Source organism: Arctopsyche grandis, chromosome 11 (genome assembly GCF_051622035.1).
Source record: "Arctopsyche grandis isolate Sample6627 chromosome 11, ASM5162203v2, whole genome shotgun sequence".
Classification (NCBI taxonomy): Eukaryota; Metazoa; Arthropoda; class Insecta; order Trichoptera; family Hydropsychidae; genus Arctopsyche; species Arctopsyche grandis.
In genome coordinates, this window is record NC_135365.1 from 14,823,661 (window position 1) to 14,847,611 (window position 23,951).

The window sequence follows — 23,951 nt, forward strand, 5'->3', positions numbered from 1 at the left end:
TTTCAACATACGCTCTACCTTAAATATGTCACATGAATACCCCCGATATATACGTTATCTGTATCGATGATACTGAGAGCCTCCTCTTATTCATTGAAGCTGTCGTCATAAGTAGGATAGCGAATGATAAGTTCAATAGGAAACGATTCGTTTTGCCTTCTATTGTTGATATCACAGTTCAAACGCTTGTATTATATGTAAGTACATACATACATGCATATGACATACCATTAATAGATCGGCGGAAAACGCAAGGAAATGGTACTGTCGAGATCGCTTTGAAGTTTCGAATACGAAATACATATTATGTTTATATAGGTCAATTGAAAGAGTTTCAAGGATTATCAGCAATCGGCACAACACAGGTATTAACAACATATTGGATAGCTACAAGGTTATGTTTTATATGTTAATGTTTTACATACAACATTTACATAAATAGTTATTTTGAAATATTCACGCTGGCTGACAAAGATAAAAGAGACGGATCATCAATAATCTATCCAGTATATGTATGTACATATGTATAAATTTGTGCGTCATGAAAAGCGATATTTTATGAGAATTTTAATTGGAAATATACAACAGAGGGGGTCGTATCATTTTTGTGATGTATGAAGTGCGATCAAAAAGTTTCGGCTTTTGTCAAAGGTTCGAATTTCGACACTGAAAAACTTTCATTATTCACTGTCATTTTTTTTTTCATTAATCAACAGTTAAGTGAATTTAATCCTGCTGTAGGGTTGTATTTGTAAAATCTATTATATAAAATATTCGCGAAACTATTCAGTAGAACTTTAGAACGTAAGTTCTTCTATATTCTCTTCGTATTTTCTCTCCACCCCACACTCTCTTTTCTTTCAAATAACTTTTGATAGTCATCCCCATAGCATTGAGATTTAATTTGGATACAAATATACGAAATTATTCGAACTCCTGAAACTTTTTGATTGTAGAGTCGTAGGTATATCCGTTTATAAATTTTAATGTTTATTATTTACGACTTGTAATTATTACAATTTTCCAAAGGCTCTGTAAATATTTCAATTCTATGGAAATGCTAATAATTCATATTTTAAAAATATGTGTCACCGTAATAAAATTAATTTTGACAATTCTGAGAATTCGTTATCTGTTCTACGGATTCGTGAAGAGACAAAAATAGATTAATTCAGAGTCTTTCAGTTTTTAATAAAGAACTCGTTTTCTTCGTCGCAAATATTTCATTTATTAGTTTTTGATGTATTTAAATTACTCGTCCATTTAACCTACCTGTAACGTGGATTGCTGGGATGTGATGGAGTCAACTTTAATACTGATCTGAATGCGACGAAATTCTGACTGCTATTCAGAAAAGGATCCAAATAAACTGAAAAAGAAAAACGATTAATATGCAATACTAAAAAAATACAATAAAATACATTGCATCATTCAATCGGTAAGATTGGAAAAACTATTTACATATGTAAATCATATTACATACATAAAGTATTTTTAAAAATTCATAATTTTATCTCGAAAGAATGTATATATGTACATATTTCAACAAATAAATTTTAATTTCACCGTTTTATGTTACATAATGTAAATATCATTCCTTTTTGACATTGCGCATATCCATTAAAAAGGTGCGTAGCGTGGATACATCAAAAAGATTTCGAATTTGTCGTTGTAAACAGCGCGAAAACATCATGTAACATTAACATGACATTCAGAAAATTCGTGGGTAACATATGACAAATACATTATATATATTTGAACTCGTGCTATATTTAAATTTTACATATTCTTATTTATATATAAATATAAGCCTTTTTAGAACCTCAATTACTCATAAAAGTTCTACACGTTCCATTGTTTTATATCTTAGTAGGTACATATACCTCCTTTACATACATATGTACCTACATACGTAAACTAAAAGGATAAATAAATATGTAATATAATAAAGATATGAATATATTAAGACTTACATACATACTAATAATCTCATATTATTACATAGTTCGTATCATAATAACAATTGCAATATATTTTATGTATTTAAATTAATGGATAGATAGATCGTTTTTGGCCCTATGTAAAAGTCCTATATAAGACATTGTTATCCTTATTATTATGCGCATTTTAGAATACGTTTACGGTTTTATTATACATACATATATATTGATCGACGGCAAAAATAGTTGTCATAACAACATTTTATTACCTCTTTGAACTATGTCATGTTTCCTCTGAGGGTCGTATATTTGATCGTCCACCGATATGACTATGTATTCTCCATCATCCAAAAGCCTCCTCCTTTGAAGGCAAGACACGAAGTCGACTAAGGCTATGTGCTCACCAAAAAATACGTACACTGAAAAATAAGCAGATGTTCAATTCTTATAACTATACTATAACAATACATCGACTAGACGTTTACTATATAGTAAGTCGACCTTTGAACTGAATAAGGTTACGAAATTTTCTTTTGAAACAGCAATATTGTCACATCTTCGCCGCTTTACATTGCGTACAAACGTACATACGTGTATTCGGTATGTCTGACTATATAATTGGATTATTAAACCATTCAAAACTAAACTGATTAGCACGTAGCCATCTGTAAAGTCTATATATGTATACATACATACAAATTATATACCTATACACGGTAGTTTACTCAATTTTTACTGAGTTCGTGTGTGTAGACAGTCTAAAAGTACTACAAAAGTACTTCCCAACTGAAATACTACCTGAATTAAATGGTTATTTTTAAATACATGTATGTATGTATAAGATAGGGAACGGGGGTGAGAAGTAGGATAAGGGTGGTGGAAGAAATTGAAATGGCTTTGGGCGGGCCATGTGGTTAGAAGAATAGACGAATTTTGGATAAAATAATGGTATCCAAGGTATCGAATGAAGATGGGTAGATGAAATTAAGAAAATTTTCATATTTTATGTATTCATCATCAAAACCTCTATGATTCGAATTATGCCATTACGAAATAAAAACATTGTTCAATATCAACAGAAAAAAATAATTCCGTGGGAAGCCCATCAGTTTTTCGTGGGAAGTCAGTATGAGAATGATATCCGCTGTTTATTGATGATAAATGTTTATTTTTAATTTGTCGTAGAATGTGTTCCTAATATTCATATACATTGACCCTAATTTTGAGCAAATTCTGGAAACGAAAAATAAGTTACAAAAAGTTTCCTTTTTTCTTTTGAAAAAACGCTTGGGGAAGTTGCACCTGAGTTTCAGTCAACCCCCCCCCCCCCCCCCCCACATTAAAAATTCTGGCTACGACCGTGGTATGTATGTACATATATCACACAACCTACATATGTATGCACATTCATTTTGCATTATAAAACTAATACATGTGTGTTCTATTTTGTAATTATTGATTCGATTTCATATTTGGTTAGTGAAACATAAATTAATGCAACTCAAAATGATGTATCTACAGCACAAAAAAAATACCTCTAGTTCTTGAAAACGTAGCTTCTACAATTCTGTCCATATCGGCAATGTGACGAGGTATGTAATCCGAGTATTGATGCTGAGCGGTAATCGTCAGGCCGTGTACCTGAGCCAGTTCCTGAAACATAATATAAAATATTGTACGCGTGCGTTAACTTTTCAGATTGAAGTGCTTTCGAAGAGCCGACACAGGTGTATGAATAATATATTTTTTTGTGTGAACATCACCTTTCCTCTTGGATGCGTCAGGCACGGATATTCCTATTTGGCCGTGACAGAATTCAACAATAGTAAAATTTGTTCGACACATTTTTGTAAAGGATCACAATATCGAATAATTTTCCCAATAAAAAAACGTTTTGTGAAAAATACATCACAAATGAATTGAAGGGCGCACGTGACGTAATCCAATCCGTTTCAATCCGTTTGAAAATAATTTTCAAATAATAAAAGGAAAATGTACCGAACGAAGGAAGTTCCAATACTTTGTACGTGATCTCCCAGTTAATGCTAATGCAATTTATATCTAAATGTATATTTCCTTACACAAATAATACAAAAATACCTATTCGGACAGTTTACTTAATCTGGAATACATTTTGAATTACTTTGTATGAGAATCTATTTATATATTACTAGTGGCCTGTGTGCACATACTTATGCACTACATCTGATCGGTCGACATAAACAAAAGAGTAAATTTAAAATACGATTTTTTTTTTCGAAAAAATTTATTGAATTTTAAATATTATTATTAGATGCCGCGTCTCTTTCCACGATATACGATTCTAAGGGGAGAAAGAGAGACGGAACATAGTGAGTGGGTACTTGGTAAACACTCACCGTGCTCCGTCTCTTTCCACGATATACGATTCCAAAGGGAGAAAGAGAGACGAGCGTGTTAACAGCGAGTACGCAAGCATTAGACAATTATTATATACGACTAGTGTTGTGCCGGTTGAAATTTCAACGGGTGGTTTCGGAAACAAATTGATACATGATTTAAAATAAAGTTACAATATCTAAAGGAATCGGGAACCGGAACTGAAACAGGAATCCGGATCCAGAATTGAAGAAAAAGTCGGAAACCGGAACTGAAACAGGAATTGAAACTAAAACAGTAATCGAGGCTGCCGCCCCTAGGCTTCCGCAAATTGAAATCAAAATCGAAATTAAAATTGAAATCAAAATCGAAATCTAAATCAAACACGAAATTAAAATCAAAATTGATTCACTCGGTTGCCGCTGCAGCTGCCGCCCCGAAGCTGCTACGTGCGTCAAATCCACACGTCTCGAATGCTCGGCTCTAATTGGCCCCCCATACTGTATTACGTTCCGATAGATTTCCCCGTGTCTCGAGTACTCGGCTCTCCATACTGGTCCACGGTCCGTCATAAGTTTCAAACATATTTACATATTTACCGACACACCGTTTTTATATATATTATTATTATACTAGTTGTTTTACCCAGCTTCACTCAGTATTTGTAATATAAACAGCGTAAACATGGCGAATCCATTAGTAAATATTCATTTGTTTTTTTATTAAATTTATTTGAATCGAAAAAAAAATTGACTTGTCGTCATAGAAATTTTGAATTGTTTACGAAATTCTCAACCAAAGATACATATATACATACATACTTACACACAAAGTCTCTTTCGAAATTATATATTAGAAGATTATATTTGTAGTCTAAATTTAGGACTATATCGTATTGACAGAATTTTTTTAGTTTAATCAACACAACAAAATAAACAGCGAAAACAAAAGATTTTAAAATCAGATAAATATATGAAATTAGAATTTTCAGTGATTTTAAGAATAAATTTCAAATGTATTAAGAGAGATATTATTGTTCAAACCTTAAAAGTCTAGGTTGATAAAAAGTTGAAATAAATTTTTTAAAATTGAACCAATAGAAGCCGTAACATAATAATAAAATTACATAAAATATAAATTACATTATATTACAGAAATTCGAGACGAGTAAATAACACCTACGCACTGAGTGGGTGTCCAAATTGAATCTGGTACATCTGGTTCGTTTATACCAGTACAGCTCAAGCCGGCAGCCTTACGTAAACAGTAATATGAAAAATATTTATTCATTCATATGTTTTGTAATGTGTACGTGGCGTATCCAAACAGCAATAGCCGACACGATCTATTCATATGATACAGCAGCTTTGCATCTTTGGCCGCTGTTGAAATATTCACGCATGACCTAACGTCATAGGGGTGAGTGCAAGTGAAAATATTGACTCGACGATATGGCTCAAGAAATATTACACCGTATTGTCACGCTCTGATATGTATATCAGTGGCGGACGGTGGGTGTTAATACCGGGTGTGCTGTGTATGCCGTAGGGCGTAGGGTATAAAATTAGCAATTAAAAAAAAATACTCGTTTTGCATTACAAAAATGTTTAATTTATTAGTTATTTATACATAAGTTCAATGCGACGTTTCTGAGACATAAACTTTTCAATCACGTCTGCATAGAATGTGTCTTTCTGTTTTAATTCCACCAATAACTTTTTTTCTATTGAAATTAAGCTAAGGCCACATAATCTATCTTGACCTTGCGTACCTCTATAGCAAGTTTTTATTCTTTTCAGCGCCGAAAAAGACCGTTCTGCTGAAGCTGTACTGCTTGGTATCGTTAATGTTAATTCTCCCAGCTTAAACACCTCTTTAAAACCAGATTCGAGGCTATTTTTTGTCATGAATTGTATTAATTCATGAACAGGTTTCTCTGAAAATTCAGAGCTGGAATATAGCACAATGAGTTCGTTTTTCAATCGAATATAATCAAACAGTGATCCATAAAAATCTTTTAATTTATTAATTAAAACATTTGGAAAATTTTCTTTATATTCGTCATATTTATCATTACAAAGAAGGTGGAAATATTCTAATTTGGAAAGTGAAGAATATCTACATTCGACTTGTGCGATTATGCTATCAACTATTTTGAAATATAATTGACGAAATGAAGTTTTATCTTCTACTTCTGAATAATTTTTTAATCTTTGTGGCCTACGATCATGATCATCATTTTTTTCATTTAAATAATTATTCCATAACATTTCAAAATTATTATACCTTTCGTATTTCAGTTGCTGCAAAACATCATTAATTTTTTTACAACAATATAAAACGTCCGAAGATTTAGATTGAAGAATGTTATACAAAACATCAGTTATTCCAAACAGTTTTGAAAAAAATTGAAGAAGTTTAATTGTTTGAAAATCCTCTAAAAAGCCTAAAAACCCTCGTGCTTTTATAACAGTATCTGTGTCCCATAATTCACAATTTTCTATAACATGTCGAAAAAAAATATGTAAATTGACTTCTGTATTGTTGTACTGTGCTACTTAAACGAGATGTAAAATTCCACCTTGTGGGTGCTACAGAGGGAAGTCTTTTTGTCACAAATTCCTGTAAAGCGAATACTCTTTTGGAAGATTTTGAAAAGTATGTAGACAATCCATTTAAAGTTTGAAAAAATGATTTACTTTCTTTAATATCAGAAAGACCTTGCTGCAATACTAAATTCAATACATGAGCATAACAGTGTGTAAAAAGAGCAAAAGGATAAGCATTGAGGACTTTGGATTGCAAACCATTTACGTGTCCACTCATTACACTTGCTCCATCATAAGTCTGTCCAACCAATTTGTCTTGAATTTTAAATTCTTCAACTATGTTCACCATTAGATTAGACCATTAGATGTTTTATCAGCACTAACGTCTGTAAAACTAATAAACCGTTCATGTACATTGCCTTTACATACAAAACGTAAAACTGTTGAGAGCTGTGATTTTGTCATTATATCTGAAGTTTCATCGAGAATAATAGCAACAAAACTTGCTGACTCTACTTCATTTTTTATATGAACTTTAATAACATGAGAGATTGCTTCGATTATGTCATTTTGTATACTTGGAGAAGTACCACGAAAGGTAGTAGCAGTATTTAAATGAGTATCTAAAACAGAATCATATTCTCGAAGAGCATTTAGATATTCAATGTAATTGCCTTTGTTTACGGAATTACATGACTCGTCGTGACCTCGCAGGGACAGTTCTTGTTTTCCTAGATAGATTATTGCGTTAATAATTCGTTTTAAAACATCTCTATTTTTATTTACTTGTTCATTATGTCGACTTATTTCGGCTTTACGTTGACTGTCAATTAATACGTCGATTCGTTGTTTGCCAAACATTTGTATGGAAAGAAATGATTGAACGTGTGCCTGCGATCCTTCGTGTTTCTTCAGTGCTGCTGTCAAATGGTTGAGATCAGCAAATCCTTCTTTGTTCCACACATTAATATCTTTGGAGAACAATAAACATGGCCAGCAGAAAAGTTTGGATCGAATTTCACAGCCTGTAATCCATTCGAATTTTTTATAATTTGAAACGCAAAAATGTCTAGTGTAAACTTTTGTTTTTTCTTTATGCAAACTGGATAAATTTGGAAGAGACGGACACGGTTTCCCATATTTAATTATTTTTAATTTTATCTCAAAACTTCTATTTGAAAACGGAATAGTTAAAATGTCTTGAACACTGTTAGCCATTATTAGTTATTAGAGGTAATAATATGACCATAAAAATACGAATGTGCGAAAAAGTACGAGACCACGTGCCGCATCGCATTCGGTCAATTGCCGAGTGGTGCGGTGCGGTGCGGTGCGCGGTGCTCTGAAGTCGTAGCACACCGTACGTCTTAATATCGCGAACAAACCTATACAAGCGAATATCCGCCTGCACACTCCAACCAAACCCACCAATTTGCTGCACGGCATAGGTATTCTCTCGTCGCGGCGCACAAACTACATCTAACATCACACAACACGCTGCAGACTGCACACCACACCATACACCACACCATACATACTACGCGGTAAATACACCATACACATCAATGCTTGCTTATACAACAACACATTATTTTGTATTAAAATACTACTTTATGTGGTCTTTGGTTTTCACGGGTGTGCGCCGCACACCTAGCACACACCCAATATACGCCACTGATGTATATGTATGTACATATATTTAAGCTGATTTTGCCTTGCACTCGTCCAAAACAAGTATTAGCGTGCCTAAAACGGCCACTGCAGTATAGTGTATACTGTATAGTATACATACATATATGTATAGAAGTAATGATAGAAAATACACAGCGATGAACGTGGCACATGACTTTTTTTAGATACTTTTAAACATACGAAATAAAAAAATGTGGAATGCCTTGCACATATTCATGGAACGGCAACACGCACCGTCCCAAAATCACCCCCCTGGAGTGTTTCCGGTAAAATTGTATCCTTGTATTTATCCTTGCTTGACGGCGATCAATAACGGTGTATCCCATATTTGACGAAATGTAGGAGAACTTGTCGAAATAATAAGATCGTGATAAATAATAATGACAAAAATAGATAAACAAGTGTCCCGTTTGTAAACAACAATTGACTAATATTTCCGGGTATATTTAAGAATTAAATTGTCATTTGAAATGATATATGCCATTCATAAATAAACGGACAAATATGTTTTCTGCATAAAGGGTTCTATGTAGTGCACTAATTACTGACCGTAACCAATTGATACTAAATGTGTCTAAAATATAATAAGTAGGAATGGAAAAGAAGTGTTTTTTCGCCCGTAGTCTTTTCCGTACAGTGTTGTGATGGGCTGCTAATGTGCAGTGCTGGATAATATAAACGGGCCTTAATACGTATTAATTCGAAATTCTCATCAACGTCAGCATTATTCTAATATCATCATTATCAAAGCATAAACAAATCGGCAAATTTGATATCTTTGACAAAATGATCAAAGCGTGATTTCGCACGCGAAAACAATTTCACGCGCGTTGAATGCCCAAAATACAAATCGGCTAGGGCAGAGTCGATCTCAGAACCGAATTAGGACAAGAAAAATTTCTCAATGATATTTATGTATGTATATTATACACCACATTTATTTCGAGTGATTGCGTAAATAAACGACGCAATTTATTTTGCGTAAAAGCAAACTCCCACTACCATCCAAAACAATTTAATAACATGTTTATATCGAATGTATCATATTTCACAAGTAACCCTTTTTAAAGGATCATTTATCACCGGCTTTTCCGGGCTTATTTCAACTAGCGGTCCGCCTCTGCTTGATCCTTTCGGGAAAACGAAGAAGCCTTGCGGTCCGATGTGGTTTCGCATTTGACCCGTAAAAATACCCCAGAATTGGAAACGAAGCTGTTCAATTTTAAGACACAAACTTCAAACAACATCTTTAATTCAGAATATGAAATTCGCAAGACGTCCCTTTTTTGACGCGAGTTTGTTTATTTATGATAAAACCCAACGGACTCCCCCACCCCCCCCCCCCTCCCCTGCCGATGAAAGGTGAGCAAACAAGCCGTTAATGGCGACGGGTAGTTAGCCCCTTAACGGAGTCCGGACGTTAAGCCTGCCGTTAAACACCCACGTGCAACGAACTCGTTTATAAACTACGCAATAACAGTTTGCGTCGTTAGCGTTTGCTATGAAAAAGAAATGTAACAAAAAACGATCACAAGACTGTTTATTTACTTGCAGTAACGTCGCATATAAAAGAAGAACAGATATGATATTTGAACCCTTTCAATTTGAAACGCAATATAAGTTGTTTAAAACTCTTTCCTAGTGAAATACGAAACTCATACAATTCAAAGTTAGAAGTTAATACAAATAAAGCGCAAATTACATGTTTCAATTTATTTTTCTCAAAGTCATCATCATATATATAAAGACGGTAATCTGTGTGTGTGTGTGTGTGTGTCCTAACGCTCGCCGAACATAATGAATGAATCGATAAAAATCGACAAATTCATTTTTCGACGAGACGACTTTGCTGCGAGTCGAACCTGCGATCTCAAAAAGCCTCATATATGTATGGTCTAATTGAGTTTCACGGTCTCAACCACGACACCAAAGCCGCTTCTTGATTTTGCCTTTTTTTTTAAACATTTATTGAAATATTCCTTCTCGCCATATAAAAATACGTAATTATAATAATTTTATTTAGCGAGTTTTTGAACCATTTTTTTTCTTTTCATATAAAACAAATAAATATATATTTTTAATTGAAATTATTGAAATTAATTTATATTTTAACGATGTTTGAAAAAAATTGATTTTATTTACGGGCGGCGCCGGGAATCGAGCCTCGGACCTCTGATTCCAAGCGCGATGTGCTCACGGGCCCGCTCCATACGCCATATCTTCGCCCAGGATATGTGTTGTAAATACACATCATATGAATATGTACTTAATTTGTTATGTGTAATAATAATATTCAACGCTACGAGGTCAATGACCGTTTGTGTATAATCGGAAAATTTTACTTTTTGTTAACTTTAATTAACATTTTGTTAACGTTAACTTTAAGAATTGAAAATTATTACAAAAAAAAATTGAAAACTATCTATGAGAGTCTACGAAAATAACGGTTCCGGTTCCGGATGTTTTTTAGGTTTATACGAGTATATAATAATTTTATACCCATGCGATGATGTTTCATCGGGCTATTCACTAGTTCTTATATAAGCATAGAAATTCGTTCCTCTCGAGAATGTAAAAAAATAAGAGTTGCTAATTCAAAATTAAAATTATATATTAATATTTTTACTAGCAGTAAAATAAACGAAAAACAAAAAGAGTCGTTATTTTCAAGAATTTGTGTGTATTCTATGTATGTACACTGATGAAACGTATGGTGGGACAATAGTAATTATGCGCAATTGTCCGCGCCGAGCGCTGCTGCCTGCTGCGTCAGCGTTCTATTTATCCTGTTGTGTTTTTCTTGGCGCCATTGAATTCAATTTGAATTGGACATGGTGAATTGAAGAATTATCCATACAAAATGTCATACAAAAACCAATGAAATAGAAAGGAAACACGAAGTGCTTTCGACAAGTGAAACAGATATTTCCATACAGCAAAAAAAAAGCTATTATGGATCAGCGCTCCAAAGTCACGTGGTTTTATCAAGTTTTACGATCGGTTCCGAAAGTCACCGATCCATCGATACCTCGTTCTTAAGGTAGTTATGTAGTTTTAGCCTTTGAGCCAGACCAGACAGGGTTCCAAAAAACTGCCCGAAAGAAAAAGCCGGTTTAAGATTTTTATACAAATAAAAGCCGGTTGGCCGGCTTTCAACGGTTTTTAAAATTTTTAGATCGAAAAAAATATATATTATATTATGCATAAAAAAGTTTTTTATAAATTAAATTGAGTTATAAACATTATGAACTTTCATAAGATCATTATTATATATTATTATTACAAATAATACAATTTGTATTATACATATATCACAGCCGTAAAATGGCAGATCCTAAATACGCACAAATAATTAAATGATAAGCTACTAATATTATTAAAAAAATAATGTGTAACCTCGCAGAAAAACTATAATTGTGGAATCGTTAATGGATATTAAGAACTGCTGAGATTCGCTCTGATTGGCTCTCAACGTTGAAATATTTCCATCTTTTAAAGTTGTTTTTACGCATCTGTTTTAGCTTAAAAATCCAAAAGCTTTACAAACCGTTGCAAATTTCGGAAACAAATTCATTAGAAACGACATATCACAAACATTTTAAAACCATAATAAAAGTAGGGGTAAAGTCGGAATTCTCAACGGGGCGGAGACCACCAGGTTGGAAGGGAGGTTCGGTCGACCCACTCCTTCCTGTGATTGGCTACTCTTTGCGATCCCAATAGTATTGCCGTGCCCTGAATTAACTCGACTTTTACCTGATGAAATACTCCGACATATACTGCCAGGTTCGCATATAATTTCGGACGGTTGGGCAGCGTACGGAAAAATTCCAAATTCCGGTAAAAATGGTTCACCAGGATAATTTTGTGGATCCAAATGATAGTGAAATACATACGCAAAATGTGGAAAATATGTGGATGCGTGTGAAAAGAAAGATGAAGCGTCAATTTGGCACAATGCGTGCCCGTTTTGATTCATATTTAGATACATTTGTATTGAACCACAAACGAATGCGTGTATATTCCATTCGCAATATGTGGAATTTGCAGCATTTTATACAATTCAGCGAAATTCGAGACTGCTGAAAATGGGTAAAGATGCCATTTTGTTGAAACCGTTTTAATAAAAATCGGCAAAGTAAGAAGGTCTTACAGGTAAACCCTAATGCGCCTTCCTGGCCAATTACAAACAATACAGCATTTTTTTTATTTGTTATACAAGTCGCTGAATTACGAGACACTGACTTAAACTCGCAATTTAACGAGAAATCTATGAATTGTACTTAAATTTTACTGTACATTAATCATACTCAAATAGTGGTGACATAGTAGGTAGGAAAGATTTTTAGCCAATTTTTAATCGGAAACCGTTTTAACAATGAAATCAGAGAAAATTGGCAAACTCTGATAGGAAACGATCGACCAGGAGTCACAAATATCCAGGTCTGACCAGCAGAACTACAGATATACTGAGAAAAATTCTTTTCAATCGAGGTCAGCTCATTGGATCGAACCCGGAGCCTCTCGGTGTTGAGCAGAAGTTTAACAACCAAGCTATTCTGCTGGCTATATGTATTTAAATGTATGTATATCTATGATATGATTATATAATATAAGCCGTGTAACTTATTAGGCATCCCCAAACTATGTATTACGAGCGTGGGCTGAATAATGTGGTTTCAAAATTGCTCGCAAGCTAAGCGAAAATCTTCTCAAAAAGATACTCCTCTCCTCAACGGGGAGTTTTTTTTTTTTTAATTTGCAAATATTTCATTTCCGAGAAATCTTTATAACATTTTCAATTGTATATTTTACGCAAATTTGCATGGCCTCTAAAAGAAATTTAATTTTAATTTTAATTGAACAGAAACAATAAATTCCGAGAAATATTGAAGACGAAAATTTTAATAGAGCGTTGTTCTATATTTTAATAGGCTTTGAACAAATGTACTTTCATAGATTCCGTTCAATGGTTTTCCGACAGAATTAATTTTCAATTTTATTTCAAAAGGCGAACTTCTGTTCCTCTTCTGCGTGTTAGCATCTAAAATAAACGTTGCGATGTGCGTTGCTTAAAATTCATAATTTGAATATGTAATGAGCTGATTTAAGGGTTACTAGCGAGGGTTCAACTCCTTGTCGATGACGTCGTGTTTAGTGACACGACCCGGGCCAAGACGATTTTCCACAGCGATGAGCTCTAAGGATCAAATATACCAAAACGGTGGTTCAGCGAAGACATGTGAACCCTAGCGGAAGGAGACATCTGACAACCGACCCACCTACCCCCTCACACTATGACAACACCTCGTAATTTCACCCCTAGGTCAGAAACGAAACGGGAAAATAATGAATTGGTCTGAAGGGCAAACAGCAGACACGAGACAAAAATATCGATATTACTATGTGATATTTCTATATGTGAATTTCACGCTGGTTTGACTTATTTTTCTAAACAAACAACCTATATTATATTTACACTAGCTTTAGTGTCGGGATCTATGTGGCCAGGCAATAGCTGAACAAATACATATATACCTCTATTGTTCAAACAATTTAAAAATTACTTTTTATATATGAGCCGTTACATTTAAAAGTGGCGGTAATCTAATTTTCAGTTCCAAAAACAAAATTTCTGTTTGACTAAATTCACAAATTGTTATCACTTCTTATAATTCGATATGTCCAGAATCTTAGAAAAGCAGAATAAACGTATATGCATGTATTTAATGTATATTTAAGAATAAACTTATATTTAATTTAACGCAAAACATTATATTTAATGTCTAATTATTTTTTATTTAAAATAACCAATTAGCGTGATTAATCATATTAGGATAGAGATAATTCAGGTAGGTTAGGCCGGTTCGGGCCTTTTTAATTAAGATTAGGCGCGGTTTGAGTAAAAATTAATGATAACAATCTAACCGATTAGTAACAGGAACCATTTCATTGAACGTAAAATTCATATTTGTATTAAAATAAAAATCGGCATTATAGAAAAGTCATCACGTAATCATATGAGCCGCTAAAATTGAAAGTGGCATAAGTGCACCGAATTTGACGATCAATTTAATGGTTCCTTTGGTTAATCGGTTAATTTGTTAATAATAATTATTATTTTTTACTCAAACCGCGCCTAATCTAAAATTAACCTACCTAAATTATCTCTATCTCTAACTGGTTATTTTAAATAAAAAATAATTAGTTTTACACATTAACCATGGCATATTATGTCCATATATGTATATACATATGTACATAAATCATATTTACATGATAATGTAATACATATATTTGAACGTAAAGTTAAGCATCATGAAACGTGTTTATCTATCTACGTGGTCTCAAACTTTTGAGACTAGAAAAAAATGTGAAATTAAAATTCTCGAATAAATATCATACGTACATATTTGCAAACTTTTTACGTGCTTTATTAATAAGTTATATACATAGTTGTTGTAATAGTTGTTTTACCCGGCTTCGCTTTATTTGAATCGAAAAAATATATATATCGACTCGTCGTCATAGAAATTTTGACTTTTTTACGAAATTCCCAACCGATAATACTTACATACATACAAAGTCTCTTTCGAAATTATGTATACATTTGTATTAGATATGTATGTACCTGAAACTGCGTAATTTTAGATACATACATTCCTTTACAATTTAAACTTCTTTTGTTCAACGTTTTCAAGGTATACACCGTATATCTATACATAAATATTTACATATGCTTTATATTACATCCTTTTTATGTTCATCCTTATTTAAGTTAATATATTTTGACTAAAATTGTTAAAGAATCCTTTCATCAAAGTCTAGGACTGAATCTTTTCACTACGAAGCTTTCACGTCCGCTTAGATTCATAAATCATTCTTAACATTAAATATGTCTGGCAGAAAGAAAAAATGCGACCTTGACATAAATGTTAATATTACATTATATTTTTAAATATCTCAGTTGAAATATATTTTTTACCAAGAAAATACTAATTACATTTTTGAAACAGAAGCTTTTAATTATTTTTCACTTCGTAAAAAGCTTTTGCTGTAAATATAAGCATTAGTCCGGAGTAAGGCTTCCAATCCCGGGATCCCGGTGTTTTCTGGTACCGTGAATCCCGGTGCTGAAACTAGTCTGAATTATTATGGATTATGGTGTTGGCAGAAATTTCTATAAAAATATTATTTTTACAAAAATAATATGGAAAAAAACATAAAACAACATTATATAATGATCAATGGTGGGATGAGCAATGACAGTCATAATCCGTTTGTTTGCCACCCGTTTTGACGCCGGCTTGCCGTTTCCACGAAATGGTATGAACAGCCTGTATTGTGTCGCAGATATTGTGCCCAACCGCAATGATATTTGAAGCATATTTTAACTGATTCAAACTCAGAATCGACCACTGATTACATTTTCATGATCTAGAAAAAATGTTTGTTTTTTGAACACTGTTCGTCCTATCGAACTGAAACTTAGTATTGGTAACTGAAATTTTTATCGATAGACCTTAATTTTTTTCAATTTTTAAGTTGACCGGAAATGGTACCTCCCCTTATAAGTGTCCTCTTTCTTTTTTCAAGTTCAAGTTTTTGAATAAATTATCTCCCAAAACCACTAACTAAATCGGACTGAAATTTCTTACTTGTCATTGAAATTATTAATATTATACCCCAATATTTTTTCCTAAGCCCAAAGTAGTACTTTTAATTTTGGAGAATCCAAGTTTTTATGTTTTTCTAAGAAATCCTTTAATTTATTGTACGGAAATTTTATATTTTATATTTATTGGAACAGGCTGCAGGAGCATGACATTCCTGTATTTGTATTTTTTATTTTAATTTGAATTACTATAAGGTTCTTTAATTACTATAATTGCTATTGTTTTTTTATGATAATGTATTATTGTCTATGTATTAAACATATATTTATATTTATTTTTCGTTCTCTCTTTTCTTTTATAATACATTCCCTTCTTTGTTGTTTTTTATAATTTGTAATTATTATTATTATTATTATTATTAGTTGTTTGTGTATATACATATATGTTTTGTTTTTGTTATGTCTAATTTCTTTAGTTATTATTTTGTTTCTTTTCTTTTCTGTTATATTTTTGACCATTGTGGCGCATTAGGAATTCCTGTAATGCTATCAAATGTTAATGGTCCAAACTTTAAATAAATAAATATCTAGAGTTTTAAGTTTAATACCAAGATATATATAAAAGTTGGTAAGCATCCGTCAACCGGAGGTGGCAGTTTACTCTTATTCAATTTTTTCTTCCACTATTTTTTTCGACATGTGTGCTCTTCACGTAAAAATTCAATTATAATTGTTGAATCAATGTGATGAAAATAAAAATAAAATTACTAAGTATGTATAATAAACCGGAAGCGGGATTTTTTCCTCTTGGAAAAGTCAAAAATGTTATGACAACGATTATTTCTACGCCCTATACATATTTAGTTGAAAATTTATATTTGTATTCTTTTTGTACTAACATAGAGGTAAGATAAGGTATTAGTCGGAATTCGTAAGCTGGAAGCAGAACTTTTGTCTTGTGTAAGTTTTCCTACATTTGTGTGTACATAAATATGTATGTTCGATTATCGAATTTTGTTTTTTATCCTTCTTATATTCCTCAATTACATAGATAAAGTCGTAGGTTGGTCAAATCCGAATTTTTTATATAAAATAAATTTAATTGAATTTTTTTTATATTAGGTGGATTGTTTCGATGAATAATTACTAGACGGTACAAACTATTTGTAAAAAACGAATCAATGAATCAAAGCGATGTTTTTTACTTTATTTAATTACATTTTCGGATGTGTTTTATTTAATCTTAGAAATTTATGGATGCGAACCGAAAATTTAAAGAATGTAGCCAAACTCTCAAAATTAGTACGCCAATATGGGAATATTTTTTGCGTGAAACATCGGGAGAGATTGCAAAATGCAATCTCTCCGGGAGAGATTGCAAAAGAATTTCCGATCCCGGGATCGGAAATTCCCAGCACCGTAATCCCGGTGCTGAAGTAACCTTCTGGGATTGGAAGCACTAGTCCGGAGCTAAATATTAAAATTTCAGATTTCTATGAACCTAATGGAAAACTTCGTATCAAGGGATGGTCGTTTCGGTCGGAAAAATTTCACCGATTTTACTCAATATCCTAAGCCTCCATCCAATCAATGTGTCTTGACAAAATATTTTCATAATATAATATAGATCGTGGGAACAAAATTTTTCGTTCCGACTTTATAACATAGTCACAGCGTAGTTCACTGGTTACACCATTACCTATCAGTAGAGAGGTCGAGGGTTCAAATCCCGGTCGGAATCGAGCTATTATTCAATTTATATACGCTGCTGACAAAATCTGGATGGTTACTAAATCCAAATCGATCATCGCATGTTAGAGTTTGCCATTTTATCTAACTTAATTATTGTGACGGATCCCCATAAATAATCTGCACCCCCCCCCCCTTGAGGGGGGGTGTTTGTTAAATATAAATCTACATATATTGTAGAATGTGTTTAGTATTTATGTATGTACGTTTGGCCACAGTTGTCACTTTGAGCCAACCCATATATTTTCTACATTAAACACAACATCCAGAGCTTGAAATGAACGGGAGCGCACGGGAGCACCGCTCCCTTTCGTGAAATCCAAAAATGTAGCGCTTCCTCTCGTGCAAACTCGAAAATTTCCGTACGCTTTCGTAAGTTTTGAAAATAATTGAAATAATATGCCAATATTTAAATATTGAATCACAATTGTTGACTGCAAGTAAAATGCTTAGATGAAAAACTTTATGACTTTTGAAGATACTCTTCTTCGAACAGTACACATTTATTTTACACATATACACATATATTTACACATTTTATTTCCCACAGACTTTCTCACACATCCGAAAAAATTCTCATCGGCGGCGCATAATTTTTTTAATTCAACATATTCAATGAAAATAATATTTTATAATATTTTGTTTCTGATATTATATATGATATTTTATAATATTTTGTTTCTGATATTATATATGATATTTTATAATATTTTATTTCTGATATTATATGTATATGTGTAATATCTTATTTTGGCTTAAGATATATTAGGTGGGCTGAAAAGTTCGTAGGCTGACACATAGATAGCGCTAATAGTATTAAATCCATATGAATTTTAGTTAGCCCTAACCTTAAAAAGACACGTGTATAAATTTGACAGCTGTCGTACTATTAGTTTGTGAGTTATAGCATTTTGAGTGAAGCAACTTTTATTAGTTTTTTTTTTTGATTTTTAAATGCTTTTTATTATTACGAAATTATGTTCACAATACATCTTATATCTATTTTAATAGCTACTGATCTACTGATCATTTTCTATTTTACAATTTTAATTTAATTTGGTTAGTAATTACAGTATTATATTATTCTAATGTTAATCTAAAGCATAATAGGAAAAAGAGCTCAAAAACCTATTTACAATCCTTATAAATGTTCATAATACATCTAATACATAATATTAATTAAAGACTATCTAAAGTCGATGACCTAAAGCAGATTGTGTTTAGGTAATCTGTGTTTATACCTGAAGGGTATAGACATTTTGTTGTAATCACCGAGACTCTTCACAAGTGTGTTAGTATGGTTATTAGTGATTCTGTCATAGAATCTACTGGTTAGTTTGTTAGTAATGTCTGTAACAAACGGAATATTATATATGGCATGCAGTTTTTTCAGGTTAGTATATATGGGTGTTTTATAAATTATTTTAAGGGATTTATTTTGTATTACTTGGAGCTTGGAAAGGTTAGTATTCGAGGCGTTATTCCATACAGGTGAAGCATAGGTTAATAATGGTAATATGAGCGCGCGATATAATTTTATTTTATTAAGCGTTGATAAAGAACTATGGCGATTAAATATTGGATATATTGAGGATATACCCCGCATCGCCTTGCATTTCGCTGCCTCAATGTGAGGTGCCCATCTCATTCTTTTATCAAACGTTACTCCTAAATATTTTATTACTGATTGCCATTTCAGACTTTCTCCAGAGGGGATTTTCAGATCTGAACTTGGCTTATGTTTTCTAACACTAAAAAATATGGCGTCTGTTTTGGTTTGATTAATTTGAATTTTCCACTTAGTGAAGTGTTCAGTCATTGTTTTAATTGCAAATTCAAGATTTTTAAGAATAGTGTCTGGTTTTTTGCTACTTCTGAAGCAAGCTGTATCATCTGCATATAGGGCTATGTGACAGTTTTTTGGAATAGGTATGTCATTTATATATATGGAGAACAAGAGTGGGCCAAGCAAGCTCCCCTGCGGAACGCCAGCTGCGATTATTTTTGGAGACGATAATTCATTATTTACGCTAACCACTAGCTTTCTACGAGTTAGGTACGATTTGATGATGAGAATTAGGTAGTTTGGTATTTTGTTAATAAGGAGCTTATGAATGAGTCCATCGTGCCAAACCGTGTCGAAGGCCTTTTCTATGTCGAGACATACCATTCCGGTACTTCTCTTCATATTAAAGTTCTTCGTTACGTGTTCAGTTAGTCTTGTTAATTGTTGGGTCGTGGAATGTCCAGTGCGAAATCCAAATTGTTCATTTATTAATTTCTTATTTACGACTTTAAGTAAACGTGTGTAGATTATTTTTTCCAGAATTTTTGAAAGCGTGCAAAGTAAGCTAATGGGTCGATAATTGGCCGGGTTTTTTGAGCTTTTACCGGGCTTAAGTATGGGAATTACGTTGGCTGTTTTCCAGTATTCTGGGAAATACCCGGTGAGTAAACAAGCGTTGAATATTTTAGATAGTGAGACTAAAGCTTTAAATGGAAGTTGTTTGATTGTGATATTATCTATTGAATCTCGCCCAGGTGCCTTTTTATTTTTTAAATTACGTATTATATTTTGGATTTCACACGGATGCACCAATTTTATATTTTTAGTACTGTTAGTGGGAGTTTTTGTGATGATTTTAATGGACCGGTTGACTTTATTATGCGTTGGTATGTGATTGTAATGTTGTGTGAGTGTGTGATGTTTTTGGAAGGATTTTGATAATAGTTCTGCTTTGTCGCAATCACGCGTCACTGAGATTCCTGCATCATCTAATGGAGGAATCGAGTTTTTTGTCCTGCGAATCGCTTTAGCTAATTTCCATAGAGAGCCATCAACTGAGCTCAATTTTTCTAATTTTTTAGACCAAGCTTCATTTTTGATTTCTTTGATTCTAATTTTAATTTGATATGTGAGCTTATTAATTAATGTTTTCAATGCTGGATTTTTTGATGTTTGCCAAATTTTACGGAGTTTATTTTTACTTTTAATTAGATTTGCAACAAAGTCAGTTATCTCTAATTTGTGTTCAATGTATTGTGTCTTAGGTATGTGAAGGTGTTTGGATCGAGTTATTGATTCCGTTAGGTGTATTATGGAGCTGTCGATTTCGGTTTTGTTTGTGAGTGTGGTAGAAGTTAGAATGGTTTGGTCATTTATGTATGACTTGAACTCTCGCCAGTTAGCTCTCCCGTAATCCCAACTATGCTTGATGATTTCCTCGGGTTTCCCGTCGATTGAGAAGATTATCGGGAGATGATCAGACGACAGGGTTTGAAGGGCATTTGGTGTCGATATTTTTGGGCAGTTCTTGACGAGGACAAGATCTAGTGTGGATGGTTGTGAGTTATTTGTGGGATAGTGTGTGTATGTATCCGGATGAAGTAAGATTGTATCTGTTAGTTGAATGTATTTATAAAGAGTTGTGCCTTGTAGGTCAGTGTTTACGCAACTCCATAACGGATGTTTGGCATTAAAGTCACCAGCTACCACTACCGAACTACCAATGTTAAATATTTTGTTAAGATCGGATGCCAATAATCGTTTTTGGGGAGGATTGTAAGCGGATGCTACTATGTGATGGGTGTTGTTAATTGTTAGTTCGATGGCGGTTAGTTCTAAATTTTTTAGTGGCGGAGTTATTACGCGACAATGTTTAATTGACGATTTTATAAAAATGGCAACTCCCCCTCCATGCTGTTCTCGGTCTTCGCGATAGCAGTTAAAGTTAGGTAGGTTAATACGGATATGAGGTTTTAAGAAGGTCTCGGAGATTAAAACTATGTCAACACAGTACTCACCGATCGCCGACTCTAGTTCGTCAATCTTATTCTTAAGTCCACGAGCATTCCAAGCTAGAATGTTCAGGCGCCTCCCGTTAATCAAAGACATCGAGATATTCGACAAGCATGAGTGCCAGCTCTAGTTTGTCGGTGCAACCGCTGGCCTTGGCACGAATCTCCTGGAGGATCTTCAACATCTTCGTCATAGACGCCATGGAAGTTAGGTCTGTTGTTGGTTGAATGTTGGGATTGGTTGGTTGGTGGGGTTTTTTAGGGATATTTGGGATATTTGGTGAAGGAGTTTTAATGGTCGGTAGCTTTGGGAAGTTATGATCGTTAACGACCGGGATATTTTGTGGCTGCGCCACTGGGAGTTTCCGAGGGTTGGCTTTGACAATCGATGCTCGATTCTTCCTCGATTCCAGCATTTTCAGATATCTCTGTCTTTTTGGACAGTCTTTGAAGTTAGCGGGGTGAGATCCTGAACAGCCTGAGCAGACAGCAGGGGTAACTATTCCTTTATTGCATTGTGCGGTGAGGTGAGTGCCGGCACATTTGACGCACTTGGCCTGCCGATTGCAGTTTTTCGCAGCGTGTCCATATTCTTGGCATCTGAAACATTGAGTAATATTTTGTGATTTACTAGTATATTTAACGACACTGACCTTTGTGTAACAGATGTACCGGATTTCTTTAATCTTCTTTGCCGATACCGATGGCTCGAAGAACACCAAGTATAGCTCGGTGGCGTTGCTCCTAGGCTCCTTCGTCTTCATCTGTATGACTTTGGTTACAGGGAATCCCTGTCTGACGATGTCATCTTTAATATCAGCTTCCGGCAATTTCGGCAAGCCACGTACGACACTTTTTATTTCCTTTTCCTCCTTCCTGGAAAAGGTATGGAATTGTCGGTCTGGTGTCAATCCATCCCGAAGTTTTTTAAAGTCTTCAAGACTTTTACATTGTATCTTGACATTATTTTGACCAATGTAAGTCATTGTGAAGTCTTTTATAAACTTCTTGATCGACTCGATCATGCTGCCGTGAGTGCCAGTAGCTGTCATGATGATGGGCGGGATTCTTCCACCGCTTCTGGGGACATCGGAAACTTCCAAGAGCCCTTCAAATTTGTTTTTCTCCTGAATTTTAAATTCAGGAGCAACATCTTTCACGTTCTTTGCCGTATGTTTTGGAAACTGCCACTCGGTCTCCATCTGAGCGGTCTGAGAGCAGCCTGGTTGAGGAGCTTCGGTTGTAGTTATCAGTGTCTTCTTAATTCGCTTTTTCAGGTTGGATCCTCGCATGGTGCCAACATGTGTTCGTTTGGTGTTCGTTTTGTGGGGGGTGTTTGTTTTGTATGTTAAAAGGTGTGGGTTTTTTGACGGTATGGCGTATCGCTGTATTATGAGCGCTCGCACAGAGAGTACGTCTTCGGCACGTCCGTTCTCACGGAGCGTCGAGTGACCTTTTATTAGTTTGAAAAAAAATGGATAAAAAGGAATTTCGTGTGTTAATAAAGCTTTGTTTTTCGGCGAAAAAAAAAAAATACTATTGAAGCCAAGGCTTGATAAACATTATTCGGACCTTACACCAGGAAAATCAACCGTTGAGAAGTGGTTTGCAAAGTTTAAACGAGGCGAAATGAGAACCGAGGACGATGCACGCAGTGGACGCCCCAAAGAGGCTGTTACCGACGAAAACATCAAAAAAGTCCACAAAATAATTTTGGATAACCGTAAAGTGAAATTGATTGAGATAGCTGAGACCCTAAAGATATCAAAGGAACGTGTTGGACATATCGTGAATTAATATTTGGGTATGCGAAAGCTCTGTTCAAAGTGGGTGCCGCGCGAGCTCACAATCGACCAAAAACAACAACGAATTGATGATTCTGAGCAGTGTTTGGAGCTGTTCAATTGTAATAAACCCGAATTTTTGCGTCGATATGTGACAATGGATGAAACATGGCTCCATCGTTTCACACCGGAGTCCAATCGACAGTCAGCCGAGTGGACTGCACGTGATGAAGTGACTCCAAAGCGTGGAAAGACGCAAAAGTCGGCTGGCAAGGTTATGGCATCAGTATTTTGGGATGCGCATGGTATAATATTCATCGACTATCTTAAAAAGGGAAAAACCATAAACAGCGACTATTACGTAGCGTTATTGGAGCGTTTGAAGGACGAAATCGCGGAAAAACGGCCCCATTTGAAGAAGAAGAAGAAAGTGCTGTTTCATCAAGACAATGCACCGTGTCACAAA

The 23,951-nt window shown here is 34.0% G+C and overlaps 2 protein-coding genes across 2 annotated transcripts in view; both read right to left on the bottom strand.

Annotated features, from left to right (window-relative positions):
- LOC143919212 (guanylate cyclase 32E-like) overlaps nt 1-23,951 on the bottom strand; it is a 63,788-nt gene that overhangs the window by 18,012 nt on the left and 21,825 nt on the right. The window contains exons 5-7 of the mRNA XM_077441424.1: nt 3,476-3,593; nt 2,210-2,359; nt 1,273-1,369 (exon numbers count right to left, since the gene is read on the bottom strand). Coding sequence (XP_077297550.1) covers nt 1,273-1,369; nt 2,210-2,359; nt 3,476-3,593 — 365 coding nt within the window. The remainder of the gene's footprint in view (nt 1-1,272; nt 1,370-2,209; nt 2,360-3,475; nt 3,594-23,951) is intronic.
- Nucleotides 5,808-8,342, bottom strand: LOC143918766 (zinc finger MYM-type protein 1-like). The gene is made up of 2 exons (XM_077440816.1): nt 8,276-8,342; nt 5,808-7,872 (listed from the first exon to the last, which is right to left on the bottom strand). The coding sequence occupies exons 1-2, from the start codon at nt 8,331-8,333 to the stop codon at nt 7,196-7,198; spliced, it is 735 nt and encodes a 244-aa protein (XP_077296942.1). The 5' UTR covers nt 8,334-8,342; the 3' UTR covers nt 5,808-7,195.

Excerpts from the sequence above, each read along its gene's own strand:
- LOC143918766 (XM_077440816.1), bottom strand. The coding sequence starts at position 8,333 with ATGTTAGATGTAGTTTGTGCGCCGCGACGAGAGAATACCTATGCCGTG. Across the intron at positions 7,873-8,275 it reads CTATGCCGTGCAGCAAATTG|GCTGTGAAATTCGATCCAAA; the intron begins GTGGGTTTGGTT and ends AATGGATTACAG.